This window comes from Bos indicus, chromosome 25 (assembly GCF_029378745.1).
Source record: "Bos indicus isolate NIAB-ARS_2022 breed Sahiwal x Tharparkar chromosome 25, NIAB-ARS_B.indTharparkar_mat_pri_1.0, whole genome shotgun sequence".
NCBI classification, from domain to species: domain Eukaryota; kingdom Metazoa; phylum Chordata; class Mammalia; order Artiodactyla; family Bovidae; genus Bos; species Bos indicus.
In genome coordinates this window covers 26,141,351-26,168,084 of record NC_091784.1, presented here as the reverse complement: position 1 = coordinate 26,168,084, position 26,734 = coordinate 26,141,351, and the positions used below count along the sequence as shown (strand labels likewise).

General features: G+C 46.4%; 2 protein-coding genes across 4 annotated transcripts in view; one reads left to right on the top strand and one right to left on the bottom strand.

Moving 5' to 3' along the window:
* KATNIP (katanin interacting protein) overlaps positions 1-16,377 on the bottom strand; it is a 229,835-nt gene extending 213,458 nt beyond the window's left edge. Inside the window, exon 1 of one of the 2 annotated variants that reach the window (XM_019988190.2) lies at positions 16,132-16,377. In XM_019988190.2, the coding sequence (XP_019843749.2) occupies positions 16,132-16,138 (7 nt within the window). In that variant the 5' untranslated portion in view covers positions 16,139-16,377. The remainder of the gene's footprint in view (positions 1-16,131) is intronic. The other variant, XM_070779846.1, reaches the window with a different exon arrangement.
* GTF3C1 (general transcription factor IIIC subunit 1) overlaps positions 16,357-26,734 on the top strand; it is an 82,758-nt gene continuing 72,380 nt past the window's right edge. For both annotated transcript variants that reach the window (XR_011564054.1, XM_019987750.2), the window contains exons 1-4: positions 16,357-16,640; positions 20,665-20,874; positions 23,513-23,689; positions 24,421-24,564. Coding sequence is in view for 1 of the 2 variants with exons in the window: in XM_019987750.2 (XP_019843309.2) it covers positions 16,420-16,640; positions 20,665-20,874; positions 23,513-23,689; positions 24,421-24,564 (752 nt within the window). In the remaining variant the exon portion in view is untranslated. The remainder of the gene's footprint in view (positions 16,641-20,664; positions 20,875-23,512; positions 23,690-24,420; positions 24,565-26,734) is intronic.

The following is a 26,734-nucleotide window of genomic DNA, read 5'->3' as shown; positions in this document are numbered from 1 at the left end:
GGCAACCCACTCCAGCGTTCTTGCCTGGAGAATCCCAGAGACAGGGGAGCCTTGTGGGCTGCTGTCTATGGGGTCGCACAGAGTCGGACACGACTGAAGCGACTTAGCAGCAGCAGAAATGTTCTGGACAGGACACCTACTAAGGTCCAGGATCTATGCACCAGCTTCATCTCCTGTATTCTCACATCCACTCCTCCAGGTCAGGAGTCAATAGGCTTTCTTTATAAAGGGCCAGAGAATAAAATAAAAAAAAAAAAAATTTACAGGTCATAGAGTCATGCAGTTTTAAGGTCTCTGGTGCAACTACTCAACCCTGCCATTGGAGGGTGAAAATAGCCATTGATACATGTAAACAAACCAGTATAGGAGGGTTCTCCAGGTGGCTCAGTGGTAAAGCATCTGGCATCCGCCTGCCAAGTAGGAGACCTGGGTTTGATCCCTGAAGAAGTTTATTTCTTCTGCTGTCCAAATACGAGGGCTCATCCTTTCTCATTTTATGTATCTATGTCATTTCATTTAAATGGCAAATATCCCACTGAGATGCCACTTCATCTCAATCATTGGGCTGGCAAAAATCCAGAGATGTGACAATATACTGCTGACGAGAGCTGGGAAGCAGGCCTTTTAGAGTACTGTTGGGAGACGTATAAAATGATGCAGGCGCTGTGGAGGGGATTTTGGCAACATCTTCAGAGAGGCTTTAGGCAGTATCCCTTTAAGCTAGCAATATCATTTCTAGGAATCAACCGGGAAGAAATACCTCCACAAACAGGAAACAAATGCACGCACGAGGTATTCCCTGCATCGTAATTTGCAATGGAAAGTATGAGAAGTGACCTATAAGTCTATTACAGCGGGTGACTGGCTGAATAAATACGGCGGATCCACACAAGGGAATGGAATACTGGGTGAGAGAATGGCAAGCTGATAAGACGGCCATATGTTCAGTGAAAAACTCGAGGGGCAGAAACTTGACATTATATGATTCTTTTCTCTGTGAAAGAGGGGAAATAAGACTGTATTGGTTCTATTTATACTGAGAACCACCTGGAAAGCACATGCACGAGAGTGACTGCTCAATGTAAATTTTTTATATTGTTTTTATTTTTGAAGGATTTAGATGGATATATTTCCTATTCAGGAAACTAAAATACTTTGCTGTACAGCAGAAACTAACACAACCATGTAAAGCAACTAAACTCCAAAAAAAAAAAAAAAATTAAAAAGCAAGAAACAAAGGAAATCACACTATGATTGGCATTGGCATAAGAAATTTAACTAGTATATCAGAAAACATGATATATGTGAAAGTCACTCAGTTGTGTTCTGCTCTGTGACCCCATGGACTGTAGCCTTCCAGGCTCCTCTGACCATGGAATTCTCCAGGCCAGAATACTGCAGTGGGTAGCTATTCCCTTCTCCAGGGGATCTTCCCAACCCAGGGATCAAACCCAGGTCTCCCTCATTGCAGGTGGATTCTTTACCATCTGAACCACCAGGGAAGCCCAGAAAACATGATACATAGAATGCAACAACAACAAAAAATGTATTTTGGACTCTAAAAAAAAAAAAGAAACTAGAATAGACTTAAAATATTAAATGTCCAAAAGGTCTGGTTCAGATTTTTTAAAAATATAGTGAAAAATGCTGTTGACATTCCCAATCCAAGGTGCAAGGGAGGGAAAAAAAGTAAGCTTCCATGGACCTTGCTTGAAAGAAAGCACAATCGGAGGACAAACTGCCTTTTTTTTTTTCTGGCTGCACCACGGGATCTTGGTTCCCCAGCCAGGGATCAAGCCCGCCCCCGCCTTCTGCCCACCTCTGCAGTGGAAGCCTGAGGCCTTAAAGCACTGGACCAGGGAAGTTGCTAAACTACTTCTTTCAAGACATCAGTCTGTAATGTGTAAGAGATAAGAATAAAATAAGGATGAAATATGGTTTCTGGACATTGAAACAATCTCTAAACTAAGCCAGTAGGCTGGTGGTGACCTGCTTGTTTATTTGAGGGTAAAGGTTTTTTTTGTTTGTTTGTTTTTAAATAAAATGGCTAGACAAGGTGAGAATGGAAAAAGAAAAAAGGAAAGGAAGATTACAACCTGTCCAGATGGGTTGTCTCGGACTCATGATTTCCAAGTATTTACTGAGCACCTGCCACTGCCAGGTTCCTCCCCAGGTGACAGTTCTTGGAATTCCCTATCATCTACAACAGGCTTCCCTGGTGGCTCAAACCGTTAAGAAACCGCCTGCAATGCAGAAGGCCCGGGTTCGATCCCTGGGTCAAGAAAATCCCCTGGAGAAGGGAATGGCAGCCCCCTCCAGGATTCTTGCCTGGGAAATCCCACGGACAGATGAGCCTGGTGGGCTATAGTCCATGGGGTTGCCAAAGAGTCAGGTATGACTTTAGCAACTAAACCAGCATCACCGTCATATGCAACAGCAAAGCCACGAAGCTCAGAGAAGTAAGGTAACTTGCCCAAGGTCACAGAGCAAGAAAGGGAAAGAACTTGGGTTAGCAACCCGTCAGCCTAGCTGCTAATCCACTGCTCACTACACCTGGCAGTCTGCCCGCCTGTCCTTCAACTCCAGGAATGGGAGTGCCCCAGCCCCACTGGCCTTCAGCCCCATCCCAGCTTTCTGAACCTTGATCCTGGCTTCTACCTACAGCCTCTGCAGAGACATGTGTGACAGAAGAAAACGGCAGGGTGGGGACAGGGCTGAGCCCCTGCCCAGCTTAATGAGGAATCATGATTCGTCTCCAGCTGCTGGTTTCCAGGCAGAAATGTTGGCTCAGTTTTGTCGGGTGAGATTCTTCCAGAAGAGCACAGTTTTGTGAAAAAGCTTCTAATTTTTAAATGTTGACAAGCAATTAAAAAAATGTCAGTGCTCTGGACAGGCCCAGCAAAAGAGGCCTCTTGGGACTTCCCAGGTGGTCCAGTGGTTAAAACTTCACCTGCCAGTGCAAGGGGTGTGGGTTTGATCCCTGGTTGGGGAACTAAGATCCCACATGTCTCATGGCCAAAAAACACAAAACCTAATACAGAAACAATATTGTAACAAATTCAATAAAGACTTAAAAAAAAAAGAAGAAGCCTCTAGTTTCTAACCTAATAGACAGCTAGGGCAGAAGATGGGAAAATCCCTCCTCCCATTACTTCCTCATCTGTGTCATGGACCCTTTCTTGTGCATGTGGGTGGGGAGAGACCTCTTTAAGGAAATCTCATCATAATAACTAAAATCTATTAGACAAAGAGCATGACTGTTTGGGAGCCAAGTAAACAAACATTGGCTCCGAGACACACTTTCCTCTTCAAATTCTTCTTGTGCACCTCCAGGCTGGTTCTGTTCCTTTGAGTTCCATCCTGTTTTCTGAACACCCGAAACAATATCCCTGTCACTCTTCCTTTGCATTTTCTGTAGAAATGAAATTCCCAGGGCCCAGTTTACTGCCAAATTACCTGAGATAAACAAGTCATGCTAAGATCCTCTTTTCCTTTCCAAACCTAAACAGCAGCTGGCAGCTAGAAATGGTTATTTATAACCTGCACACCGTTCCACTCATTTGCTTGGTTTAGAAATGCTTAGCCGTGCATTCTCTGGCTGGGCTTTGTAATCAGATGAGAGCCTGGGGGGGATGCTGTGCGGTGGCTAAGAGGCTGGGCTCTGGGTCAGCCACTCATTACCTGTTTGTGAGTCCTAATAGTTCCGACTCCATTTCCATCCATCTTAAGGTTAAGGTAGGACATGTAAGGGACTTCCCCCGGGCTCCAGTGGCTAAGCATCCGCCTTGCAATGCAGGGGTCTCAGGTTCAATCCCTGGTTGGGGAGCTAAGGATCCCACATGCTGCAGAGTAACTAAGCCCAAGAGCCGCAACTGAGCCCATGTGCCACAACTGGGACCCGAGGCAGCCGAATAAAAACAAACAAACAAACAAACACAGAAGTGTCCTGCACATAGTAGGTACCCAGCAGTAGGAAACTTACTTAGTACTTAGCAGCAGAGGAAACCTTAGCTGTTTCCTCTCCCAGAAACAGCTGTTCGTGGATCTCAGGGAGTTCTGGTGATCTCTGGTACCCAAACATATCCTCAATCTGCCACTTCCTCTCCGTCATCCCTTTGTGAACTCCGTTATCTCATCAATAACCACCTGGTACATCTCCAGCCTCTGCTATTCCTGGCTTCGCCCCCAACCCCACCCCAGGCAGCCATCTAAAAATAAGACCTCATCATTCGCCTGCTTGACCATCCTCTGGTGTGTTTCACTTTGTACACTTCCCTCTTCCCTCCTTTATGTTCACACCTCTGCAGCTCCCAGTCTTCTCCCTGGATTCAGGATCCCTTCCTGCCTCGGGGCCTTTGTCCTTACCCCGTAGGTCTTCTTGTCAATCAGGTCTCAGCCTAAAGGGATCCCCTTGCTCAGAGAGGACTAGCGCCCAGCTCTCCCGACTTTGATCTACACAGCACTTATCTGATCTCTTTTTTTGATGATGCGGTCTGCCTGCCTTACTAGATATCAGCTCTGTGAGATCAGAGGCTGCTGGCTGGCTTTTTTTTTTACTTACTGTATTACCCACACCTGGAACAGTGCCTAGAATGGAGTAGGCTTGGGGAGACATTTCTGAAATCGATGAATGAGTGAATGACCAAATATCTGAATGGAAAGGCAGGAGGCATGATTACGAACGGCTATAAAGACTTCATCTTCTCTTACAATGTGTTTTCTTGACCCTTTCCCCTTGCTCTTTCCGGGACAGCGAAATGAAATATGACAAAGTAAGTTTAATACACCATTGGAGATAATTGAAAAATATTGATTTTTTTTTCATTTGAAATAGTAAAGATAAGTAAATGCCACACATCTGTAATCTAATTGGTGGTCTCTGTGAGACATGCTTCCTAGGCTAAAATGGACTTTGGTCTACCTCTGTATCCATCATACAAGCTTCCAAACTTACTCCCATGCCACACTCCCCCGCCTCCCATTCCAGTTCCCCAGGGAATACAAGTGAGGCCCCTGGATTTGTGAAAATATGTGTATGTATATGTGCATTCAAATTAAAGTGTCCTTTGGGTATTTTCACTCTCTCTCCAAACTAATAGTATCTTGGAAGACATGAGACTGTGCAGAAGATCCCCAAATTCCCAAGGAAAAAGATGCAATCCTTCCCCTGACAGCTAATTTCACTGAGAGCTCATTAAGTACTGGGAACTGTTCTAACTGAATTCACTTGGTTCTTGCAACAGCCCTATGGGAAGATCCTACTATTAAACTCCATTTTACAATTTAAGAGTCTAGGTACTGAGATGAAGTAACTAACCCCCACCCCCTACCCCCCACCCTGGGCTGAGATCACATGGCTGGGAAGAGGAGTTCCAGAATTTAAACCCCTTTAGGTCAACTCCAGGATGAGTTTGAGCAAACTCTGGGAGATAGTGAAGGACAGGGAAGCCTGGCATGCTGCAGTCCATGGGGTCACAAAGAGGTGGACACAAGTTACCAACTCAACAACAACAGGTGAGCATCAACAAGAAGAGAAGGAGTTGTTGTTTGTCTCTAAGTTGTGTCTAACTCTTTTGTAACCCCATGGACTGTAGCCCACTGTGGGATTTGGGATTTCCCAGTCAAGAACACTGGAGTGGGTGGCCATTTCCTTCTCCAGGGCACCTTCCTGACCTAGGGATTGAACCCACATCTCCTGCAAGTCTCCTGCACTTGTAGGCAGATTCTTTACCCCTGAGCCACCAGGGAAACCCTTGAAGAGAAGGAGAGGAGAGTCCAAATTCTCAGCCCTGGTTTTTATGGTTCCCCTCTGCATGGTTAAAATAAAATCTCCATCCCAATGGAAGCAGGAGGCAGAACTCCCACTGTGCAGGCTCACTGGGAGAAAGGCTTTGTCGTGGGGGTAGAAAGAGATCTGGGCCTTGTTCTCCCACTCCTGGGCTACCCGTCAGGGGTTTTTAACCACCCACCTCCTCCCATGCCATGGCCTCCACATCTTATAAATGATAGTGATCAGACTACATTCAAAGTCACTTACTGGCTGAAACCAGCCCATATACATTTGTCTGGTCTCCAAAAAACAATGTTTTTTTTCCAGCTAACATTTAAAACTGGGCAGATTTCACATGTATAAATCCTGAGTTCTGGATTCTTTTGAAAAACTGAAAAATCAGTTGACATGGGGTCTGTGTTCCTGCCTAGCAACAGTTGTTGGGAGCTGAGGGCAATGGCCCGCCAGATGGCGTGGTACCCTCTGGTTCCTTACCCCCACCCATCTCCCCAGTTGTCTCTCTGCCACTGAGGTCAAGTCCAAGTTGCCATTTATCAGCAGGTCTCACAGTTTTTTCCCTACAGTAAAGATGCAAGTGAAGGTTCATGGGTTCACGTTTCTGGGAGAATGAATCATTATCATCATAAGTACTTACATGTGTACTTTTTACGTGCTAACCCTTGATCTAAGGGCTGGGCAGCTATTAATGTATTTAATTCTCACAACAACCTTAGGAGGTGAATACCTTTATTATCTCTATTGTATAGATGACAGAGGGCTTCCCTGGTGGCTCAATGATAAAGAACCTGCCTGCCAATGCAGGAGACTCAGGTTCAATCCCTGGGTCAGGAAGATCCCCTGGAGAAGGGAATAGCAACCCTAGGGGCTTCCCTGATAGCTCAGCTGGTAAAGAATCCACCTGCAATGTGGGACACCTGGGTTCAATCCCTGGGTTGGGAAGATCCCCTGAAGAAGAGAAAGGCTACCCACTCAGTATTCTGGCCTGGAGAATCCCATGGACTGTATAGTCCATCGGGTCACAAAGAGTCGGACACGACTGAGCTACTTTCACTTTCTAGTATTTTTGCCTGGAGAATCCCATGGACAGAGGAGAAGCCTGGGGGACTACAGTCCGTGGGGTCACAAAAGAGTTGGACACAACTTAGCAACTAAACAGCAACAACATAGAGGACCGAGACGGAGGAAGCCACAAGCTTTAAGAAATTAGTAGACGGCAGATTTCTTTAGGAAATTCCCAGATATGCAAAATATATTCAGGTGTTGAAAGAACCTGACGCAAAGCAGCATAATGAAACAAACCCTGGCTGCCGCTGTGTTATATTACCTGCCCGGTCCCTGCAGGCTTCTACATCTATGACATCTCTACAGGATCTTCAGGGTTCTGAGATATATCAGCATCCCCAGATGGGATCCTAGACTAGATCTGTCAGGTCCCTTCCAGCTTTAACCTTCTGTGATTTTATGTGGGTTTATACAATGTATCTAATTATTTTGGGCCTCTTTGGAGAGGACCCACACACACACATACACACATCATGAAGTTCAAGTTCACTAGAGTTTAGAAAAGTGTCATGGTCCCTGCAGGGGTCCAGTGGTTGGTGACTAGACATATGTGATGCTGCATTCACCTGTAGCTTTACTATCCCCGAGGGACGTAAGTCAGGGGCCGTGTCTGAAGAATCCATCAGCCCAGGGTGGTCAAGGTAGCATCAGGCTCCAAGATGAGATGGGAGATAGCAGTGACCGGGACTTCACTGGGATAGAGAAGGGGGGAGCATAGGAACACTAAATGAAAAGTAGAGGAAGAACAAAATACAACTAGAGGCTCTGGGGTGTAGTAAAGGTAGCTAGGCTAGAATATAGTTAAGACGGGTTGAATGATTGCAAAGTACAAAGTCTGGATGAACCATCCTTGTCCACCAGAAAAACAGAAACCAGCCGAGGTCTCTGGAACTTGGCCTGGAGGCTTGGCTACAAGGGCTTTTTCTCTGCTTTATGGAGACCAGCCAGAAATTCACTAAGGATCAAGTAAATGGGCTCATCTCTTTCCTGGTTACAATGTCAACCCAGCAAACACTCATGGGCATCTCCCTGTGCCAGTCCTTGGGCCAAGTGTTGGGCATGCAAAGAAACAAGAGTGGGTCTCTCTCCCTTGCACAGAGAGGGAGAAGGGTGCAGAGCCCAGTAACCGTGATCTAGCACCACTCCTGAGAGGTCATGGGATCCAGAACCACGTGAGAGGAGCTAATTCCACACGTGACACCAGTCACTGTTAATCTATGGCATGAAGTGACTTGAGAGAAGGGCACGGCTGGCAGGGAGCAGAGAAAAGGCAAGGCAGGGAGGTGGGAAAGGATACTGGAATGATTGAGGCCAGCTTCCCCAGGTGGCTTGGCTAGGGGTTGAAATCACAGATGCCTGAAGGCCAGCCCAGTGTACTCAATGTAAGAAGTAAACACTTGATGACTGGCACCACCAGCCAGAAGACTGAGTCAAACTGTCATCGCAAGTCCAAGGTCAAGAGGGTGGCCACTGTTAAGTGCTGGAGGACTGGGGCTGTGTAGGAAGGCAGGCCCTGTGGGGCTAAAGCTCCACTTTACTGGGAGACATTAAAAGTCCAGGTTTTATGGGAAACTAACCCTGACTATACATTGGAAGGACTGATGCTGAAGCTGAAGCTCCATCTGATGGAAAGAACTGATTCATTGGAAAAGCCCCTGATGCTGGGAAAGATTTAAGGCAGGAGGAGAAGGGAGCGACAGAGGATGAGATGGTTGGATGGCATCACTGACTCAATGGACATGAATTTGAGCAAACTCCAGGAGATAGTGATGGACAAGGAGGCCTGCTGGGCTGCAGTCCATGGGGTTGCAAAGAGTCGGACACAGCTTAGCAGCAGAACATTATTTTTAAATGTAGGAAAACACATCTATAGCCCCAGTATAAAGCCTCTGAGCATGGGAATGGGTGGGTGAGTATCTGAAAATGACAGGGATGGGGGCAGGGGGTGGAGGGGGACACCAGCAGGCCAACTGAGGGATAGGGGAAGGGAGGGGACAGCTTCCCCAGGGAAATTCTCTGGTTAAAGGTTCTATGTCCACAGGGCAACTGTTCTAGGTCTACAAGGCTCAGGCTATTCAAAACCCCATGGGGCATCAATAGTCAGCCCAGGGGTATTGGACAAGGTATGTGGAGGACAAGGATGCTTTCTTATTCCTACACAAAGTACTCTATAAACAGCTCCAAGCTCCTCCTTCTAACCACCCATGTTGCTTCTTGTAAGCCCCCTCCTACGTGGGAATAGAGGAGCAGCCTCAGAGTCCAGGGAGAGCTGGGAAAGTAGTTCAGGATGGTGTCTTTTAAACTGTGTTTTTTCTTTCACCAGCCTAAAGGGCAAGCCTCGCTTGCAGACTCGCTCCCCAGGCTCGCAGACTCGCTCCCCAGGTGTGAGAACCGGGTCAGCACTGGCAGGGACAGGTCTTTGATGACACACTAGAATGTAGACTTTACTCAAACGAGTCCTGGTTCTGCCACTGACTAGCTCGTAGTACAAAATGAGCATAATTACAGCAGCATATTGAGCCATCGAAAGGACCAAACTGAGTCCTCTGCAGCTGATGTTGGCAAACTCCTCCTGTGAAGGGCCAGACAGCAAATATTTTTGGCTTTGTGGGCCATATGGTCCCTGTCTCAATGAGTCAACTCTGCCACTGAAGCATGAAAACAGCCATGGACTGTGGGTGTACATTTGTACATAAATAGGTGTGGCTCTGTTCCAATAAAACTTTATTTACAAAAGCCAGCAGTGGACCAGAGTGCTTTGGGCGTGGGGAACACCTTTACAAATGTTATCTTCTGGGGACCACCAAGTTGGACTAAAGTTATGTTTATGTATGGCTTTCTCACCCAACTCTGAAGTTCTTAAGGGAAGAGAATATAAGGCCTCCCCTTTCTTTTCTCCCAGATTAAAGCTAAAAGAAGAAGCAAAGCACAGTGTGGTACACGCTAAAGTGTACAGGGATTTTCAAAATGGTCCCAGTTAATACTAGGGCAGGACTGTAACTTCAAATACCTACAGGGGCCCACGTAGCTATCAGAGGCAACGAGGGAAGCCAGCCAGGTCGGGGCTGTGATGGACTGGAAAGAGATCTTCTCTTCTTAGGGGGTGGTCTCCACATAGCTCCCGCAGAGGGAACTCCTGCCATGCTGAATTTCAATTTGATATTAACTTTATTGATATACATTGGGATTCATAAATTGACTTTTCCAGTATTTTAAAAAAAACACAACTGGAGATTTATGAGAAATCTTCCAGTTTTTCAGTGGTGACAACATATTCAAAAAAATTGAAAGAAAAAAATTATGGGCCAAATAAATATGCTCGTGGGCTGACTCAGCCAGAGGCTCTCAGTTTGCAACCTCTGATATAAAGATTTCATTTTCAAATTTTCTCCATCTCTGTTTTTTAAGGATAAAAAAAATTGTAACTTATGTCTTTAAAAATCAACTTTACAGAGAACGCGGAGAAGAGTACACTGAGCTCCCAGCCCCTCTTCACCTGGATTCAGTCTAATTCATCTTGATGTCTCTGGATCCCAGTGCACAGGAGGCGCTGAAATGTGGAGTCACTGAAAGAATGCCCCAAAGAAAAATAAACAAAACAGAGTGTGCCAAGTTCCTGTGAGCTAAAACTCCAGGATGGAATGAATGCTGAGGAACGGCAAGGGAAAAGAAATCAATCAGATAGAAGGACTGAAGCCAAGGAGGAAGGGGAACAGAACCAACACACAGACGACATGGACCACACATTTATTTTGCCTGCTGAATGCTTTCTTTGTTTTATTTTATTGTTATTATTATTATTTTGGCTTGATTTATTTTCAGTAGGAAGAGAAACAGACAAATCACCAGGACCCCAGGTAAACACCGCCCAAGGACAGAAAAGATGAGACACGGTGACAGTGTACTTTCTGCAAAACCATACTAATTCAACTATCACCCGTTTTGCAGTTTGGGGTTATTTAGACAAGCGAGGCTAAATTTCATGTTGGCATTATTAATTCTTAGAGAAAGTTTGCTAAGCAAATGAACAGTATAAATAGGGGAGACGTCGAATATTTGCTCTGGGGGGAACTAAAGCAAATGCGTAGCTTTAAAATCCTATCTAATTATCTCGATGAGCTGAACTTTTGTCTAATTATCATGTTCCTGCAAAACTGAGGAGAATTTTTTTTTCTCTCAGCTATCTCATATTTTAAAAGCATGGGGGGGAATTCCACTTTGACATAAAGGTGAACATTTTCAGAGGCAGAAGACTCCTACACTGCCAATTTACTTTTGTGTAAATAAACCATGTCAAACATTGGGATTTCTTTTAAACAAAGAGTGAGCTAAGTGCCAAGATTATTATTTGTTAGCGAGCTTCGCCAGGTTCCCTTCTCCCTCTTCTGTCAGCAGTACAGAAGAAATCTGCACAATGGCAGGTAATAACAGCATAACCTCCATGTAGGAGTGCTTTTCACACGCCAGATTTGGAGTAAAGTGTGTTTGCACATAAGTCTCCTTGAATCCACAATTATAGATTCACCAACGAATTGGCATACAAAACAAGGCAAGCTTCAGTATCATCTCCACTTTATTGACAGGAAAACTGAGGCTCAGAGAAACTGAGACTCAGAAAACTGAGGTCAGAGTATACCACTGAGAACCAAGTCCAGAGTTATTTGGCCCAGAAAACCTACGAGCATTACAATACCTTCATCTCAGAGCCAGACAGAATCTGCCGTAAGCCAAACCCAATGAGCTAGGGGAAAATGTTGTGAAAAGCTATGGTGATTAGCACAGGTGGAATACACCAAACTACAATCCAGTCTGGGGATACTTCGCAGATATTTAAACTTCTGTGAGATTAGGAAGTAAACATCTTTCTAACAAGGCTGGGCTTGGCTTATCTATCTAGTTGGCTAGAATCATAATTCATCAAGGTATGCTTCACTTTACCCAATAGATATGTGCCTGCAAAACTGTGTAGAGATCAAAGTTTATAAAATTGCAAAGGAAAAAGGGATCCTTTGAATGCTAAATCTAATCTTAGGGCAAATACTTTCTTAAAGAGAACAATTTTTTTCTTTTTATAACCAGTCTAAAAGGGATTCCTTGGTAGCTCAGCTGGTAAAGAATCCACCTGCAATGCAGGAGACCTCGGTTCAATTCCTGGGTGGGGAAGATCCCCTGGAGAAGAGATAGGCTACCACTTGAATATTCTTGGGCTTCCCTGGTGGCTCAGCTGGTAAAGAATCCGCCCGTAATGCGGGAGATCAGGGTTTGATCCCTGGGTTGGGAAGATCCCCTGGAAAAAGGAATGGCTACTGATTCCAGTATTCTGGTGGGTCGCAGAGAGTCAGACACGACTGAGCGACTTTCACTTTCACTTTTCAACCAGTCTGAAAAATGGACAGGTTCCTCTGCCGGGTCATAATAATGCTCTAGGAGTGCTCAGAAGATAACAATTAGAAGTGACTGAACAGACCTCTTGCCAATGGTCTATAGCAATGTTTCTCAAGGTGTGCTCCACAGATCCTGGGAGGAAGAGGGGTTCCCTGAACAATTATTATCTCTATTATAAATTCTAAGACTTTTTCTACTGGGTCAGCATTTGCACTGATGATGCAAAAACAACAGTAGGTATTAATAAAACCGCTTATAGCTTGAGTGGCTACAAGGCACTGGCACCATACTGTACCAGTAGTCCTTATTTTCTTTAGTGCCATGACTGACGACAAAACAGACAACAAAACATTTCCACTTAAGAAGGTCCTGTATATGGTCACCCTACTTACTTAACTTCTATGCAGAGTACATCATGAGAAATGCTGGGCTGGAGGAAGCACAAGCTGAAATCAAGATTGCTGGGAGAAATATCAATAACCTCAGATATGCAGATGACACCACCCTTATGGCAGAAAGTGAAGAACTAAAAAGCCTCTTGATGAAAGTGAAAGAAGAGAGTGAAAAAGTAGGCTTAAAGCTCAACATTCAGAAAACTAACATCATGGCATCCGGTCGCATCACTTCATGGCAAATAGATGGGGAAACAGTGGAAATGGTGGCTGACTTTATTTTTCTGGGCTCCAAAATCACTGCAGATGGTGACTGCAGCCATGAAATTAAAAGACACTTATTCCTTGGAAGGAAAGTTATGACCAACCTAGATAGCATATTCAAAAGCAGAGACATTACTTTGCCAACAAAGATCTGTCTAGTTAAGGCTATGGTTTTTCCAGTGGTCATGTATGGATGTGAGAGTTGGACTGTGAAGAAAGCTGAGCACCAAAGAATTGATGCTTTTGAACTGTGGTGTTGGAGAAGACTCTTGAGAGTCCCTTGGACTGCAAGGAGATCTAACCAGTCCGTTCTAAAGGAGATCAGTCCTGGGTGTTCTTTGGAAGGACTGATGCTAAAGCTGAAACTCCAATACTTTGGCCACCTGATGCAAATAGCTAACTCAATGGAAAAGACCCTGATGCTGGGAAAGATTGAGGGCAGGAGGAGAAGGGGACGACACAGGATGAGATGGTTGGATGGCATCACCAACTCGATGGACATGGGTTTGGGTGGACGCCGGGACTTGGTGATGGACAGGGAGGCCTGGCATGCTGCGGGTTGTAAGGAGTCGGACACGACTGAGCGACTGAACTGAACTGAACTGATGAAACAGGAAAAATTAATTTTATTAAACCTGAACCCATGAGAACACATTTTTTTTAATATTTTGTGTGAAAAAATGCAAGGTACACATCAAACACTTCTGCTATAAGCCAAAGTACAACAGTTGGTCTAGAAAACACTTGTGTGGTTATTTAATTTGCCAGCTGAACTAGCCAAATATTTTATCAAATGTCATCTTTACTTGAATGAACAACGAAAAGACAAACTACAGTTATTCAGACATGAGTCTGTGGCAGACATTTTCTTAAATACAAAAAAAGTAAGCCTGTCTCTTTTTGGAAACAACTGACGATGTTTGTTGCCAATGAAAAATCTTAAGCTTTCCAGTGGAAATAAGTAGGAAACTTGTTTAGTCTACACTTTGAGTTTAATAGTTTCCCAATACTTAAACTCCTTTAAAAAAAAATGATAGGAATACTAAAGGAATGTAATTTTCTGACATTGTGTAATGACATGCCATTTAATACTACATAAATGGAATGTCATTTCCAATGTCAACATGAAGATTTGCATAAATCAGTGAAATAACATTTTCCAAATGACCAATGCTTAATATTATGAAATCATACATGGGTAAAATATGCAATCAAAGGGCAAGATAGACCAATGGGTTTTAATGTAACAGAGTACAAAAGTTCACTGATATGGTTTCAGATGCCACATTGTGGCTGACCTTCGATAAATTACCACTTGCTAAGTTTTGGAATAGAATCAAAAAAGAATGTCTATAGTTATATAAAATGGCAATTAAAATATTCCCTGCCCCAAATATATGTCTGTGTGGGGCCCCATTTTCTTCAAATACATCAGCCAAAATAACACCACCACAGTTTGACTGATGAAGCAGAAATGAGTCTAGCTATTTCCTACTAATCCAGGTATTAAAGAGATTTAAGAAAATGTAAAACAATACCACATTTTCTACTGATCTTTTTGGTGGGGAATATAGCTTCTTTTCATTAAAAGTATTATGTTCAGAAGTAATGCACTTATTATTACTTTTAAATGAACTGATACATGATAAATTTAAGATTTTCTCAACTTTCATTTCTGATATAGTCAATATCACAGACATAATACATACAAAGCTCTTTTGAGGTAAGAGCATAAAGGCATCCTAAGTAAAAAGAAGATCTGAGTTTTGATGTTCTATAGCAACATTAACATGGACCTTTCCACTGGGCAAACTGGTGAATGACATTTTATAGTACCTCTGAAGTCCAAAGGCCAAAGATGTCTTTTAAGCGTAAAACAGATTATTCAATTAAAATTTTTTTCCATACTGTATTAGGCAGATATAACAAAGGAACAAACTTTTCAGAAGTGAGGGACAGTGGTGTAGTGGGAAAAATTATTGGTAGTAGACTCTACTGGTGTGCCAGTAGGTACTACTGCTAGTAGACTCTACCAATCTCTCTAGACTTCAGTCTTCCCATTTATAAAATGAGATATCAGGATAGCCTATTTTTGGAATCATAGAATTCTATGATTCTTATTGAAAGTGAAAGTGTTAGTTGCTCAGTAGTGTCCTACTCTTTCTGACCCAATGGACTGCAGCTTGCCAGGCTCCTCTGTCAATGGGATTTCTCAGGCAAGAATACTGGAGTGGGTTGCCATTTCCTACTCCAGGGGACCTTCCTGTTCAAGGGATAGAACTCAGGTCTCCTGCATTGCCGGCAGATTCTTTACCATCTGAGCCACTGAGGACGCCATGATTCTTACTGAGGATCCCCAAATGATGGCCTACAGGCTGCATCTGGCCTTCAGCATGATTAGCCATCACAGCATTTTGAGAAGCACCCCCGAGGAAAATAATTGCTTTGAGCTGAGTGAGAAGCTTCTCTTTCAGAAAAGAAATTGACTTTTAATCACAGCCCAATCCAGCCCATTAGACTTGCCCCTGCAAGTCTGTATTTGCAACTTCTGGAATGAAGGGCTTCTAAAATTCCTTCCATATCTCTAACTCCCTAATTCAGCTCCAGAGCCAGTGCCTGGGTCCCTTTCTCACTCTGCCACTTGATGACTTTGATTTGGGGTAAGATACTTCAACTTCTCTGAGCCTGTGTCCTCATTTGTAAAATGGGATAACACTCAAAAAATTTATGAAGCTTATCGAGCTGCTTGACAGCATTTACAGAGTTCTTGGCACGGAACAGTATCATTAACATCAAAGCACAGAGAGTATTCCCTAGTCTCCCCCGACTCCCATCCCCAGTAGCTGATGATTGCACTACCCTTGTAAATGCCTACCCTCATTAACTCCTATATTTCATAGTTCCACACCCATGACACACAAGACCCACCCCCTCAGACCTCTATTTGTTGTTGTTGGTTCCCCCCCACCCACCCACCCTAAACCCTTTCTCTGATGCCCCGGCCAGTACCGGGTCCCAACACAACCACAGGCAGCACAGTGACCAAATCACTGACCACTCCCCCCAGCCTCCTCTTCCCATCCCGGACCACTTAGGTTCCCTTTCCCTCCGACGACGACTCCCTTGGTCAGGCAGTGATGGTCCAGGGGTCTGTGGCCTAGGATTCTGCCCTGAGGGCCCTCAGGAGGAATGGGAGAGTAAGTGCCCGACCTCCCGGAGGGGCCCACGGATACTCACCGTCCATCTCTAGAGGCGGCGGTTCCGGGAGCTCGAACCGGAAGCGGCCTCTACACTGTTTGAAGTTCCCCTGGTTACTGCGGGGTTCCGGACCAATAGCGGAGGAGCTCCACGGAATGAACCCGCCCCCAAAGGGAGTGACGTTACGATCTCGGTCTGGAACTCCTCCTCCGGTTCCCGGGTCCGCCCCGCCTCCCTGGCTGCCTGTCGTTGTGCGCAGGCGCCCTGGACCGGGGCCCTTGGCGGCGTGGTACGCAGGCGCCCCGGGTGCAGCTAACTGAAGTAGCAATGGACGCGCTGGAGTCGTTGTTGGACGAGGTGGCCCTAGAGGGGCTTGATGGCCTGTGCCTTCCCGCGCTTTGGAGCCGTCTGGAGACGCGAGTGCCGCCCTTCCCACTTCCTTTGGAGCCCTACACGCAGGAGTTTCTGTGGCGGGCCCTTGCCACGAACCCGGGCATCAGCTTCTACGAGGAGCCTCGGGAACGACCAGACCTCCAGCTCCAAGACCGGTCAGCGGCCTGGCCCTGCGGGCGGGAGAGGGCAGAGCTCGGGGTCTGATGGAGCTGGGAGGCGGCCAGGTTCTTACGAGAGGGGAGAGAAAGGAGTGGAGCGGAAGGAAGACCCGGAGCCTGATGGGGGTGGGGGCGCAGAGTAAGGCTGATTGGGGGGTCTTCGGCCTGGCAGGGCCCAGGCGTCTGATGGAGTTGGGGGATCGCCTTGTGATGTTCCATTATGTTCGTGTGTGTTTGGGGTGATGGTGAGCAGAACTGGAAGGATATGCTTTGGGAGGGTATGCTTTGGGTTTTAAAGAGTATTTTCTTTGAAGTGGAGCTTAGGATTGAAGCAGTAAGGCTGTTCAGATCAAGACTAGAGACCAGTTGAAATCAACAAACCTTTATGGAGCATTCATTCAGTGCTGGATTAGAGAGCAAGTTTAGCAACACCAGCAACAACAATAATGATAGCTAACATTTATTTATTGCTGCTTATGCCTTGGTGCTGTGGGCTTCCCAGGCGGTGCAGTGGTGAAGAAATCCCCCTGCCAAGCAGGCAACGCAGGTTTGATCCCTGGGTCAGGAAGATCCCCTGGAGTAGGAAATGGCAACCCGCTCCAGTCTTCTTGCCTGGAAAATTCCATGGACAGAGGAGCTTGGCGGCCTACAGTCCATGGGGTCACAAAAGAGTCAGACACGACTGAGCGACTGAGCACAAACACATAACTTGGTACTAGGCAATATCTTGTTCCTGTTGTTTCAGGAGATTGAACCCATTTTATTCTCGCATTGACCCTATGAGGAAGGTGCCCTTTTCTTCCCCATTTTTTTTTGTTTGTTTGTTTTTGTTTTTAATTTTTTTGGCTCCAGTGTGTGGCTTGCGGGATCTTAGTTCCCCATCCAGCACTGAGTCCTAACCACTGGACTGCTAGGGAATTCCCAGCTATCTTCCCCATTTTGCAGCGGAGGAAACAGTGATGGAGAGAAATTAAGTCACCCATCCAAAGTTACGGACGTTGTAGGTGACTGGGTGTTGATTCGCTTCCCAAAGCTGTGATTTTTTTTTTTTTTCTTTTTGTTTTGAGGGTCAGGTTTCCAGAGGGAATACTGTGTAAAACAAGACTTAAAGGTTGGATTTAGGTAGCCAGTTGGCAGAATTTTTCTAAAGGAAGAGAAATAAGTTTGGTTGAAGTGTAGAACTGGAAGTAGTGAATGAAGAATAATAGTTGACATTTATGTATACGGTTATTGTAAGCAGGGACTGTTCTAAGATTCTTGAATATACTAAGTACTATTTATACAAAGCAGGATATTCTTATCCCTATCTCCTTCAAGAGAAAGAAAACTGAGACACAGAGAGAGTCGTCTACTAGCAGGGGCAGAACCTAGAAACTGAATCCAGGAAGTCTTGGTTCAGAATCCAGCCTGCCCTTACCAATTGGACTGCACTAATCCATTTAAAGCCTACACCACCAAAGGGAGGGTCAGACTAGAGGCAAAGAGTGAAGCTGAGAGATCTGTAGTAATCCACTCACGAACCAACAGTCAGGGTTTGGCTTTCCATGCTGGGCGTGAGAATGAAGAGAAAAAGCTGATGGAATCAGACATGAGGCAGAAGAATCTGCAGGATTTGGTGACTGGTTGGGTGTGGGGTATAAAGAAAAGTAGGTCTGAAGGATGATGCCATCCAGTTCCTGACTTTTGGGCATCTGAGTGTGTTACTTGTTGTCCAGTTGCTCGGTCATGTCTGACTCCTTGTGACCCCACAGACTGCAGTACACCAGGCTTCCCTGTTCTTCACTATCTCCCACAGTTTGCTCTAACTCACTTCCATTGAGTCAGTGATGCCATCCAACCATCTCATCCTCTGTCATCCCCTTCTCCTTCCTTCAGTCTTTCCCAGCATCAGGGTCTTTTCCATTGAGTCAGCTCTCTGCATCACGTGGCCAAAGGATTGGAGTTTCAGCTTCAACATCAGTCCTTCCAATGAATATTCAGGACTGATTTCCTTTAGGATTGACTGGTTTGATCTCCTTCCTGTCCAAGGGTCTCTCAAGAGTCTTCTCCAGCACCACAGTGTATGACAGGCCAATAATCAGAAGACAGGATGTTGAGGCTAGAAATAGCGACTTTATTCAGAAAACTGAGCATCCATGAAGATGGCAGGCTAGCACCCTTGAGTACCAGATTCTTGAATGCCAGTTTCTGTTAAGGGTGGAAGAGGTGAGGCAAAAAGTTAAAAGGCCATTGTTGTTGTTGCTGTCCTCTAAGTTATATCCAACTCTTTTGTGATTCCATGGACTGTAGCCTGCCAGGCCCCTCAGTCCATGGGATTTCCCAGGCAAGAGTGGGTTAGGGCATCTTTCCCAGGGCATCTTTCCAACCCAGAGATTGAACCTGTGTTTCCTGCTTGGCTGTCAGATTCTTTACCTCCAGGCCACCTGGGAAGCCCCTGAAAGGCCATTAGTCTTGCAGAATATCTCTTGGTTGGGCCAGCATGAGAAGTAGTTGTTTAGTTGCTAAGTCGTGTTCGACTCTGACCCCATGGACTGTAACCTGCCAGGCCCCTCTCTCCCTGGGATTTTCCAGGCAAGAATACTGGAATCTTGCAGACTATCTCTTGGCTGGGCCAGCAGAGGAAAAAGGATGTGCTAATTTCTCATTTTCTGCAGCCATTGACAGGTGGGCAGGGTCAGAATGCATCCCTGTGAGCTGAACAAAGGCAAGTCAGTTTACCATTAGAGCAGATGGGGGAGTGGGGGGTGGGTTGGGGCAGGTTCCCCTGAGGCAAGCCATTTTGATTGCTTACAGCTATTGACAGCATCCTTTTAGTGATTATATTAACAAAAGCAACGAATGGCAAAGGTTAAATAAAAGAAACAGATCCAGGTTTTGCTCTTCCCTGTTAAAATTGATGACTGCTACCCTTTGCTGTGATGGGGACACAGAAGTGCAGCAGGGAGGCTGAACCTGGGGGAAAGTGGGGAATATGCTGAACGAATCTTGAAACACACTGGAGATTCTGGTTGGTCAACATCTAGCTTTGTGGGAGGGTCAGCAGGTCAGAGAGTGGGACTGAGCTGGGCACGTGGAGTCACCCCTGTGACTGGTAATGGAAGCTCTTGGCCAGGACCCTCCCTGGGAGAGAGTGTAGTGTGGTTGGAAGCCTTAAGACATGGCCCTGGGGTGGATGAAGGCCCAGGAGCCTTCAAAAGAAGCCTGGGATGTTATAACTGGAGAGCCAGAGGACAGCAGGCCAGAATGGCCTGAATTGACAAGGTGTGATTTGAGAATGGAGGGTTAAGTAGTGCAGAGGTTACAGACAGGGCAAGAAGGAAAGGCACTGACAAATGCAGATGGGATTTGACAGGCGCAGGATGTGAGCAGGATTCCGAAGGAACACTTGACAAACGTAGCTGACTGGATAAAAGAAGCACAACTCAGGATGTCTCCATGGTGTTGATAAGAGGCCACTGGGAGAAAAAGTGGCCGTCATAACTTTGGTTTTGATCTCATCAAACATGACAGTTGAAAACAGGATTAGTGTTTGGGGGCAAGAAACAGGGCTAAGGATTTGATGGTGAGAATTGTTAACATGCCAAGTGATAATTGAAAGCCATAAAAATGGGTGCAAGTGGAAGAGGGGTAGTTAAAGAGATGGAAAGGTGACATCTCTGAGTAGGGAAGCCTTGAGTCATTAAGTCCAAACTTGATGGTTTGGAAACCAGGCACAGGATTTGCAGGGAAAACGAAAAGCAAGGAAGGTGGTGGGGCCAGGAAGGTGGTTCCAATTTCACCATTCATCCTTGCGGGTGAACGTGGAGGCTCCTGGGAAGATCTGTGTTGTCTGGGATGGAGACTCAGAGACAGTGCTTGTCAAGACGTCCTGCGTTAGGAAGGCAGGGAGACCAGGGGCTCTTACTCCCTCTCCCTGACCTCGGCCAGAGGTTGTCAGAAGAACACACCCAGCATGTGTTACTTCTGAGGCTGAGCTGCAGTTCGATGTTTGTGCACTCCCCCCACCACCTCCCCGCCTTAGGTATGAAGAAATTGATTTGGAAACGGGCATCGTGGAGTCCAGGAGGGACCCGGTCCCTCTGGAGGATGTCTACCCCATTCACATGATCTTGGAGAATAAAGATGGCATCCAGGGCTCATGCCGGTACTTCAAGGAGAGGAAGAACATTACCAACGACATCAGAACCAAGATGTTACAGCCCCGCTGCACGATGGTGGAAGCCTTTGGCAGGTAACTCGTTTGCACTGTGGGAGACCGGTGGGCATCGTCCTGCTTTGAGCTGGGGTGTGTGGTCAGTGCGCCAGGACGGGGTGCAGCCCCGGTGTTCTCAGAGCGCGTCCACCCTGCCCTAACTAAGCCAGCCCTCTGCCTCATCACTCCGCTTCCTTTGGGGCTGATCTTGCTCGGGCTGGGGTGGGGGTAGGGAAGGCTGCCTTTCTTTTCCCTTTGTGTCCAGGTTCCGTCCTTTGTTGCTTAGTGAGCAGTCCTTTTGTGAGTCTTCAGTCAGGGTCCCGATTTCCCAAGCCCCTCGCCCCATCCCCACCTCCCTTCCTCCTTGACAAACAGGGAGAAGCTTCCAGCGTGAACTCACCTTGCTGCCACCTTCTTCCTCAGCTTGCAGGCTTGGCCCCCGTTTCCCTCCTCCCTCACCTCAGAGGAGACGGAAACCAGGCCCTGTCTCCGCCAGTGATTCTCTTCCTCTCTTTCTCCCCAGAACCTTGTGCTCTTTCCCGCCTCTGTTAGCTGGCTCATCTTTCTCCTTTATTTTCAGCTTTTCCCTATCCACACTGCTTTCTCCCCAGCCTGACACTGTGATTCGTTCGTCTTAAAACAAGACCCTCTCCCCACCTCAGATCCCCTGTGACTGACTGTTGCTGGAGCCAAGCTTCTAAAAAACAGCCACACTCGCTCTCTGTCCCCCTGGATCCCCCCTCCCCTCCTGGAGCTTTGCAGCGCCTGCTTCCTGCCCCTGCCCCACCGGGCTTCCTGCCTCCTCAGGAACCCCCCTCTTTGAGAGCTCTCCCTGGTGACAGCCCACAAGCTCTCTTCACACTCGTAGGCCCGAACTGGGGGCTCCTTGTACATGTCATTTCATAACCTCAGTCTCAGTTATCACATCCCCTTATAAGTGATTTCTTTTCTTGTCTTTCTCTTCATTAGACTGTGAGCTCCACAAAGGCAGATGCCATTTTTTATTTATCTTGGCATTGCTGGTTCTTTGCATGGCATTTAATCAGTGTTGGATAATTTGATGACCACAGTCAGCAAATCAGGCCTCGGGCACGAGTCCTAGAGTCAGCTACTGGGAAAGGTTGGAGTTCCCACAGGACGGGGGTAAACCACCCTGAATACATTTTTAAAGCAGCGAGTCAGTGTCCCTGTTTTCAAACTTTTCTCAGCTGAGCTCTTCCATTTTAACTTAATGAACCTGTTTCGAGGACACAGGTCATAAGTTTGTGACGTGCAGACCCAGAAAGGAGACTGTCTTGTCCATCATGCGTATTTGCTGCCTAACACTCTTTAGAGATGGACCGTAAAGAAGACTAACTGGGTCACAAGCAATGCGAAGGAAGTTGCAGTTAAATGAAAACATTGGCAATCTCAGCTTTTTACTTTTTGCCTGCTCGGTAGGAGCAGTGGAATCATCTGTTTTTTGGCGGTGGGAGGGAAACAGGAGGAAGAACTGTCAGGCTGAGTGATGTGAGTGAAGACAGGCCTTAGGATCAGGCATCTGTAAACCACAGGCTGGGAGGAATAAATGCTGCCTGTAGATGGGAGGGCTTGGGAGCCCGTGGGCTCTCATACAGACCTTTAGTGACTTACTCCCCTGGGAGAGGGAGCTCCTCCAGCTGGTGTGTCTCTATGCCAAGGAGTAAGTAAGGATGGCTTCTCTGCCATCACACCCTCGTGGGATCTCTGCGGCAGGGCTGGGACCCGAGACAGTCTGCCCAAGATGACCATTTATTAATAAGTCAGCAGGCAAGGCCCCAGGGCGGAGTCTCTTTGTCTTCAGCATTGGGGACTATTCAGCTTCAGCAGAGAAGTCTATATCCCAAGCCAGGGCTTCTCGAAGCGCCTTGCTGGGATGGGGGCTTGACCTCTTTTGCAGGCATTATTTTTCACACACCCAGACTGTAGGAGGAGCTAATGGTTTGTCCCAGGGTCTGCTCTCAAGAACTGCAGGTTCACCCATCACACAGGGCACTGTTCTTGACTCTGAAGTTTTGTTTTCTCAGTCCAGTTCAGAAGGCGAGTTCGTTCACTTAATAGATGGTTACAGAGGCCCTTCTGTAACCATTGAAGACACTGAGGATGTCCTGGGGACCCAGATGACAACCTGCCCCCCTCCCACTTAGGGCGCTTATGGCAGGAACGTGTGCCCCCCAAAATGTGGCCATTTCTAAGAGTGCCAGGTGTGTGATGAGTCCAGAAATGGTCAGAGGCAGGGATGGCCTTTTGGTTAGCATTTTTATGGAGAATTGAGGTGTTGGTATCTGAGCAGTGATCTAAAGGATGAGAATTAGTAGCCTAAGGATGAGGTGGGCAGAGGACCAATGGGGCCATTGTGGGTGCAGAGCCAGGCAGTGGGGGTGTGTAGAAGGTTCCAGGCTCTGGTGGGGAGTAGTCTGGGTTTGGGTCCCAGGCCCTGGCAGGACTGGGAGGGGTCCGGGCAAGGAAGTGGTGACACTGGCTCTGTTCCCCCTGAACCCTCTTGTGATTCTAAGGATGGAAACTTCCTTAACTGGGGATTGTGAACCTCTGAAGAGAAGCAGGAAACCATGGTTCACTAAGGTTCTGCTTTTAAACATTTCGATTTTCTTAAAAAAATTAAAGTGATTTTTTTTCCTCTGTGGCTTCTGGTTTGCAGGTGGGGGAAGAAACTGATCATTGTTGCCTCCCAGGACATGCGGTACCGGGCCTTGATCGGCTTTGAGGGCGACCCCGACTTGAAGCTCCCGGACTTCTCCTACTGCATCTTGGAGCGGTTAGGCCGGTCCCGGTGGCAGGGGGAGCTCCAGCGAGACCTCCACAGCACTGCTTTCAAGTAAGAGGATGCTTTGCTATTCTGCTGTAAATGTCGGGGCTCCCTGATCATCAGGCCCTGTCACCTGGGCAGTCCCAGCATCTGTGGTGGTTGAAGGCATGGTACTTTCTCATTGAAGAGACCCTGGAAAAAAAAACGAAAAGGGGGGACTTCCATGGTGGTCCAGTGATTAAGACCCTGCCCTTCCACTGTAAGGGCCACCGGTTCAGTCCCTGGTCAGGGGACTCAGATTCAGCATGCTGCATGGCACGGCCAAAAATAGGAAAAAAAAAAAAACAGACCCTATGGTGACCATAGAATTTATTGTTCAAACTAGATATTTTGAGAGTGAAAGGTGGAGCTGACCAGAAGGAATGCAAGGCAGTGGGCATAAATTGAGCCCATCTGGCAAACCAGAATGCGTGGTCACCCTAATTATTGGCTGCTATATGATTAGATGCCCATGTCTTGTCTGATCAGCTCCTTGCTAACCCGCCATCCCTTCCCACTCCATTCCTCAGTCCTCTGCACACACGCGCCTCCCACCCTGTCTCCCCATCCACCTCTTGAGGGGTCTGGAGTGTGCCTTAGGTTGGGTTGCTGTCCATGGCCATTGTCACATAGCAGCAGCTCTCCTAGGTTGACTGGATGGGGGGAGAGGGTGGGGATGTGTCTCTGGTATTCATGTCTTCTGCATTGTGGGGTGAAAGTAACCAGCAAAGCAAAATGACTGCTCTCTTCCTCTCCTCCAGGGTTGATGCTGGGAAGCTTCACTATCACAGGAAAATTTTGAACAAAAACGGGCTGATTACTATGCAGTCCCATGTGATCCGATTGCCCACCGGGGCCCAGCAGCACTCAATCCTCCTCCTCCTGAACCGGTTTCACATGGACAGGTACAGTGTAGACTCCAGAGCGCTTCCTTACCTCTGTATTTCAGCCTGGTGTCCTGTGCCTTTAAAATTCCTAGAGGCGGGACTTCCCCGGTGGTCCTGTGGTAAAGAATCTGGCTTCCCCTGCAGGGGGTGCGGGTTCAATGCCTGGTCTGGAAGTTCTGTGCCTTGAAGTGCAGCCAACAAAGAAAAGAAAAAAAAAGAACCAAAATCCTAGAGGCGAAATCAAATATGGCTAGCTTTTAGGAAAAAGATATTTTCCATCTGTTTCTGATTATGCAAATAAGCCATGCTTATTTAGAAAATCTGGAAATTATATAGAAAAGAAGGGGGAAGAAATACCTCTCGCCCCACAGCCCAGCAGTAGGGACTGTTAACGTTTCGGTGAAATTTAGGGGGAGGGTAGAAAGAAAAGCCGATAAGTCAAATTTGATTTGTTATGGCCACAGAATTCTGTGGGTAGAAGAGAGAACAAGGGGCTGAAGTCAAGATCTGTATTTAATTCTTTGCTCCTGACTTGGGCACAGTCACTTGACCTCACTGAACCGCTGTTTCCCTCTTCTGTAGAGAGGCCCTGGCACAGCTTGGTGCTCGTTCCTAAGCAGTGCATATCTGTGCCTTCGTGTATTCTTTCATTCATGGAAAGGCAGGACTAATGAACAAGTCTCCCGAGCCCATACATTTGCCCTTGCTGCTGCCAGACCTGTGTGGGTAGTTAAAGCCAAGTTGGCCTTCCACAGTGGCATGACAATATCTTTCTCTCCGCCCCTCTCCTAGCACAACCCCCTCCCCCCAAACCCCTCACTCTGTCCCTGTTCCCCACAGCTGAGGAGCCCTGGGCTCCTTTAATAGCTTCCTGTGGTGGCCATTAGCTTGTGAGCATTTATTATGACCTCCACTTCACATTAAAAATGCAAAGGAAGGGAAGGGCCTTCACACCAGTATAGTGAGAGCAGAATCAGAGGTGTGTCCTGATTAATACACAGAGCACTGTATTTCAATGAAGGAGACCTAGGTTCACATTTTGTGCCTGAATTTTAAAAAAGCTGAACTTCTTTGTGAAATCATCCCTATCCTCTCTTACCATCTGATTTATAAGGAAATGTGTAAATAGATGCCTCCTAAAACTTTACGGTATTGTTGACTCAAAAAATACAACCTCAAAGTTGAGGATTATATTTTATTCGGTGGGAATTTTTAGGACTTTAAGCCTCAAAGGCAGCATCTCAAGCAACCCTGAGAGAACTGCTCTGAGGAGACGAGGTAGGGAGAACCAGATTATATAGAAGTTCTGCAACAAAGGGCGTGAAGAATGGAATTGTTTCCTGCCGTATCAGTAAGCAAGGATGTCACAGACATCAGGAGTTACACCCATCCTGCTTGAGCCGGTGAGCCCTGAGGAAACTCAGGATGTGAGAACGTAGGATTCAGGCCCAGATAGCTGAGGAGCTCATCAAAAGAATGATTTCAGTAAGCCCTGGCTCTTGCGTCTTCCCACACGAAGAAAAGCACTTAATTCCTTAACTTGGCATATCTGGTTTTCCCTGGTTGAGAACTAAGACCTCAAATGCCAGCATGCCCCTCCCCCCTGAAAAGGACCAACCCACAGACAAATTAAAAAGACATGATTCGATCAACAAACTTAAACTTTAATACCAAATAGCAGCTTAACATTGAATATTTCCCAGTTCCCGTGAACCTGAAAGTCATTTTGGCCAGTTTCTTTTCTTTAATTTGTAAGCTCTTACTTTTAAATTGAATAGAGCGCTTTATTAATTCAGCTTTTTTTAATTGAAGTATAGTTGATTGACGGTGCTGTGCCAGTCTCTACTGTATAGCCAAGTTACTCAGTTACGCACATGTAGACATTGTTTTTTATAGTCTTTTCCATTATGGTTTATCACAGGGTACTGAGTGTAGTTCCCCGTGCTGTGCGTTAGGAGCTTGCTGTTTATCCACCCTGTATGTAACAGTTTACATCTGCTCATCCCCATCTCTCAGTCCCTTTTCTCTTCCCATGCCCTCCCCCTCGGTAACCACAAGTCTGTGCTCTATGTCTGTGAGCGTGTTTCTGTTTTATAGATAGGTTTGTTTGTGCCATATTTTAGAGTCCACGTGTAAGTGACATCACATGGTGTGTAAATTCAGTGTTGATAATACTTTGCCCAGGTAG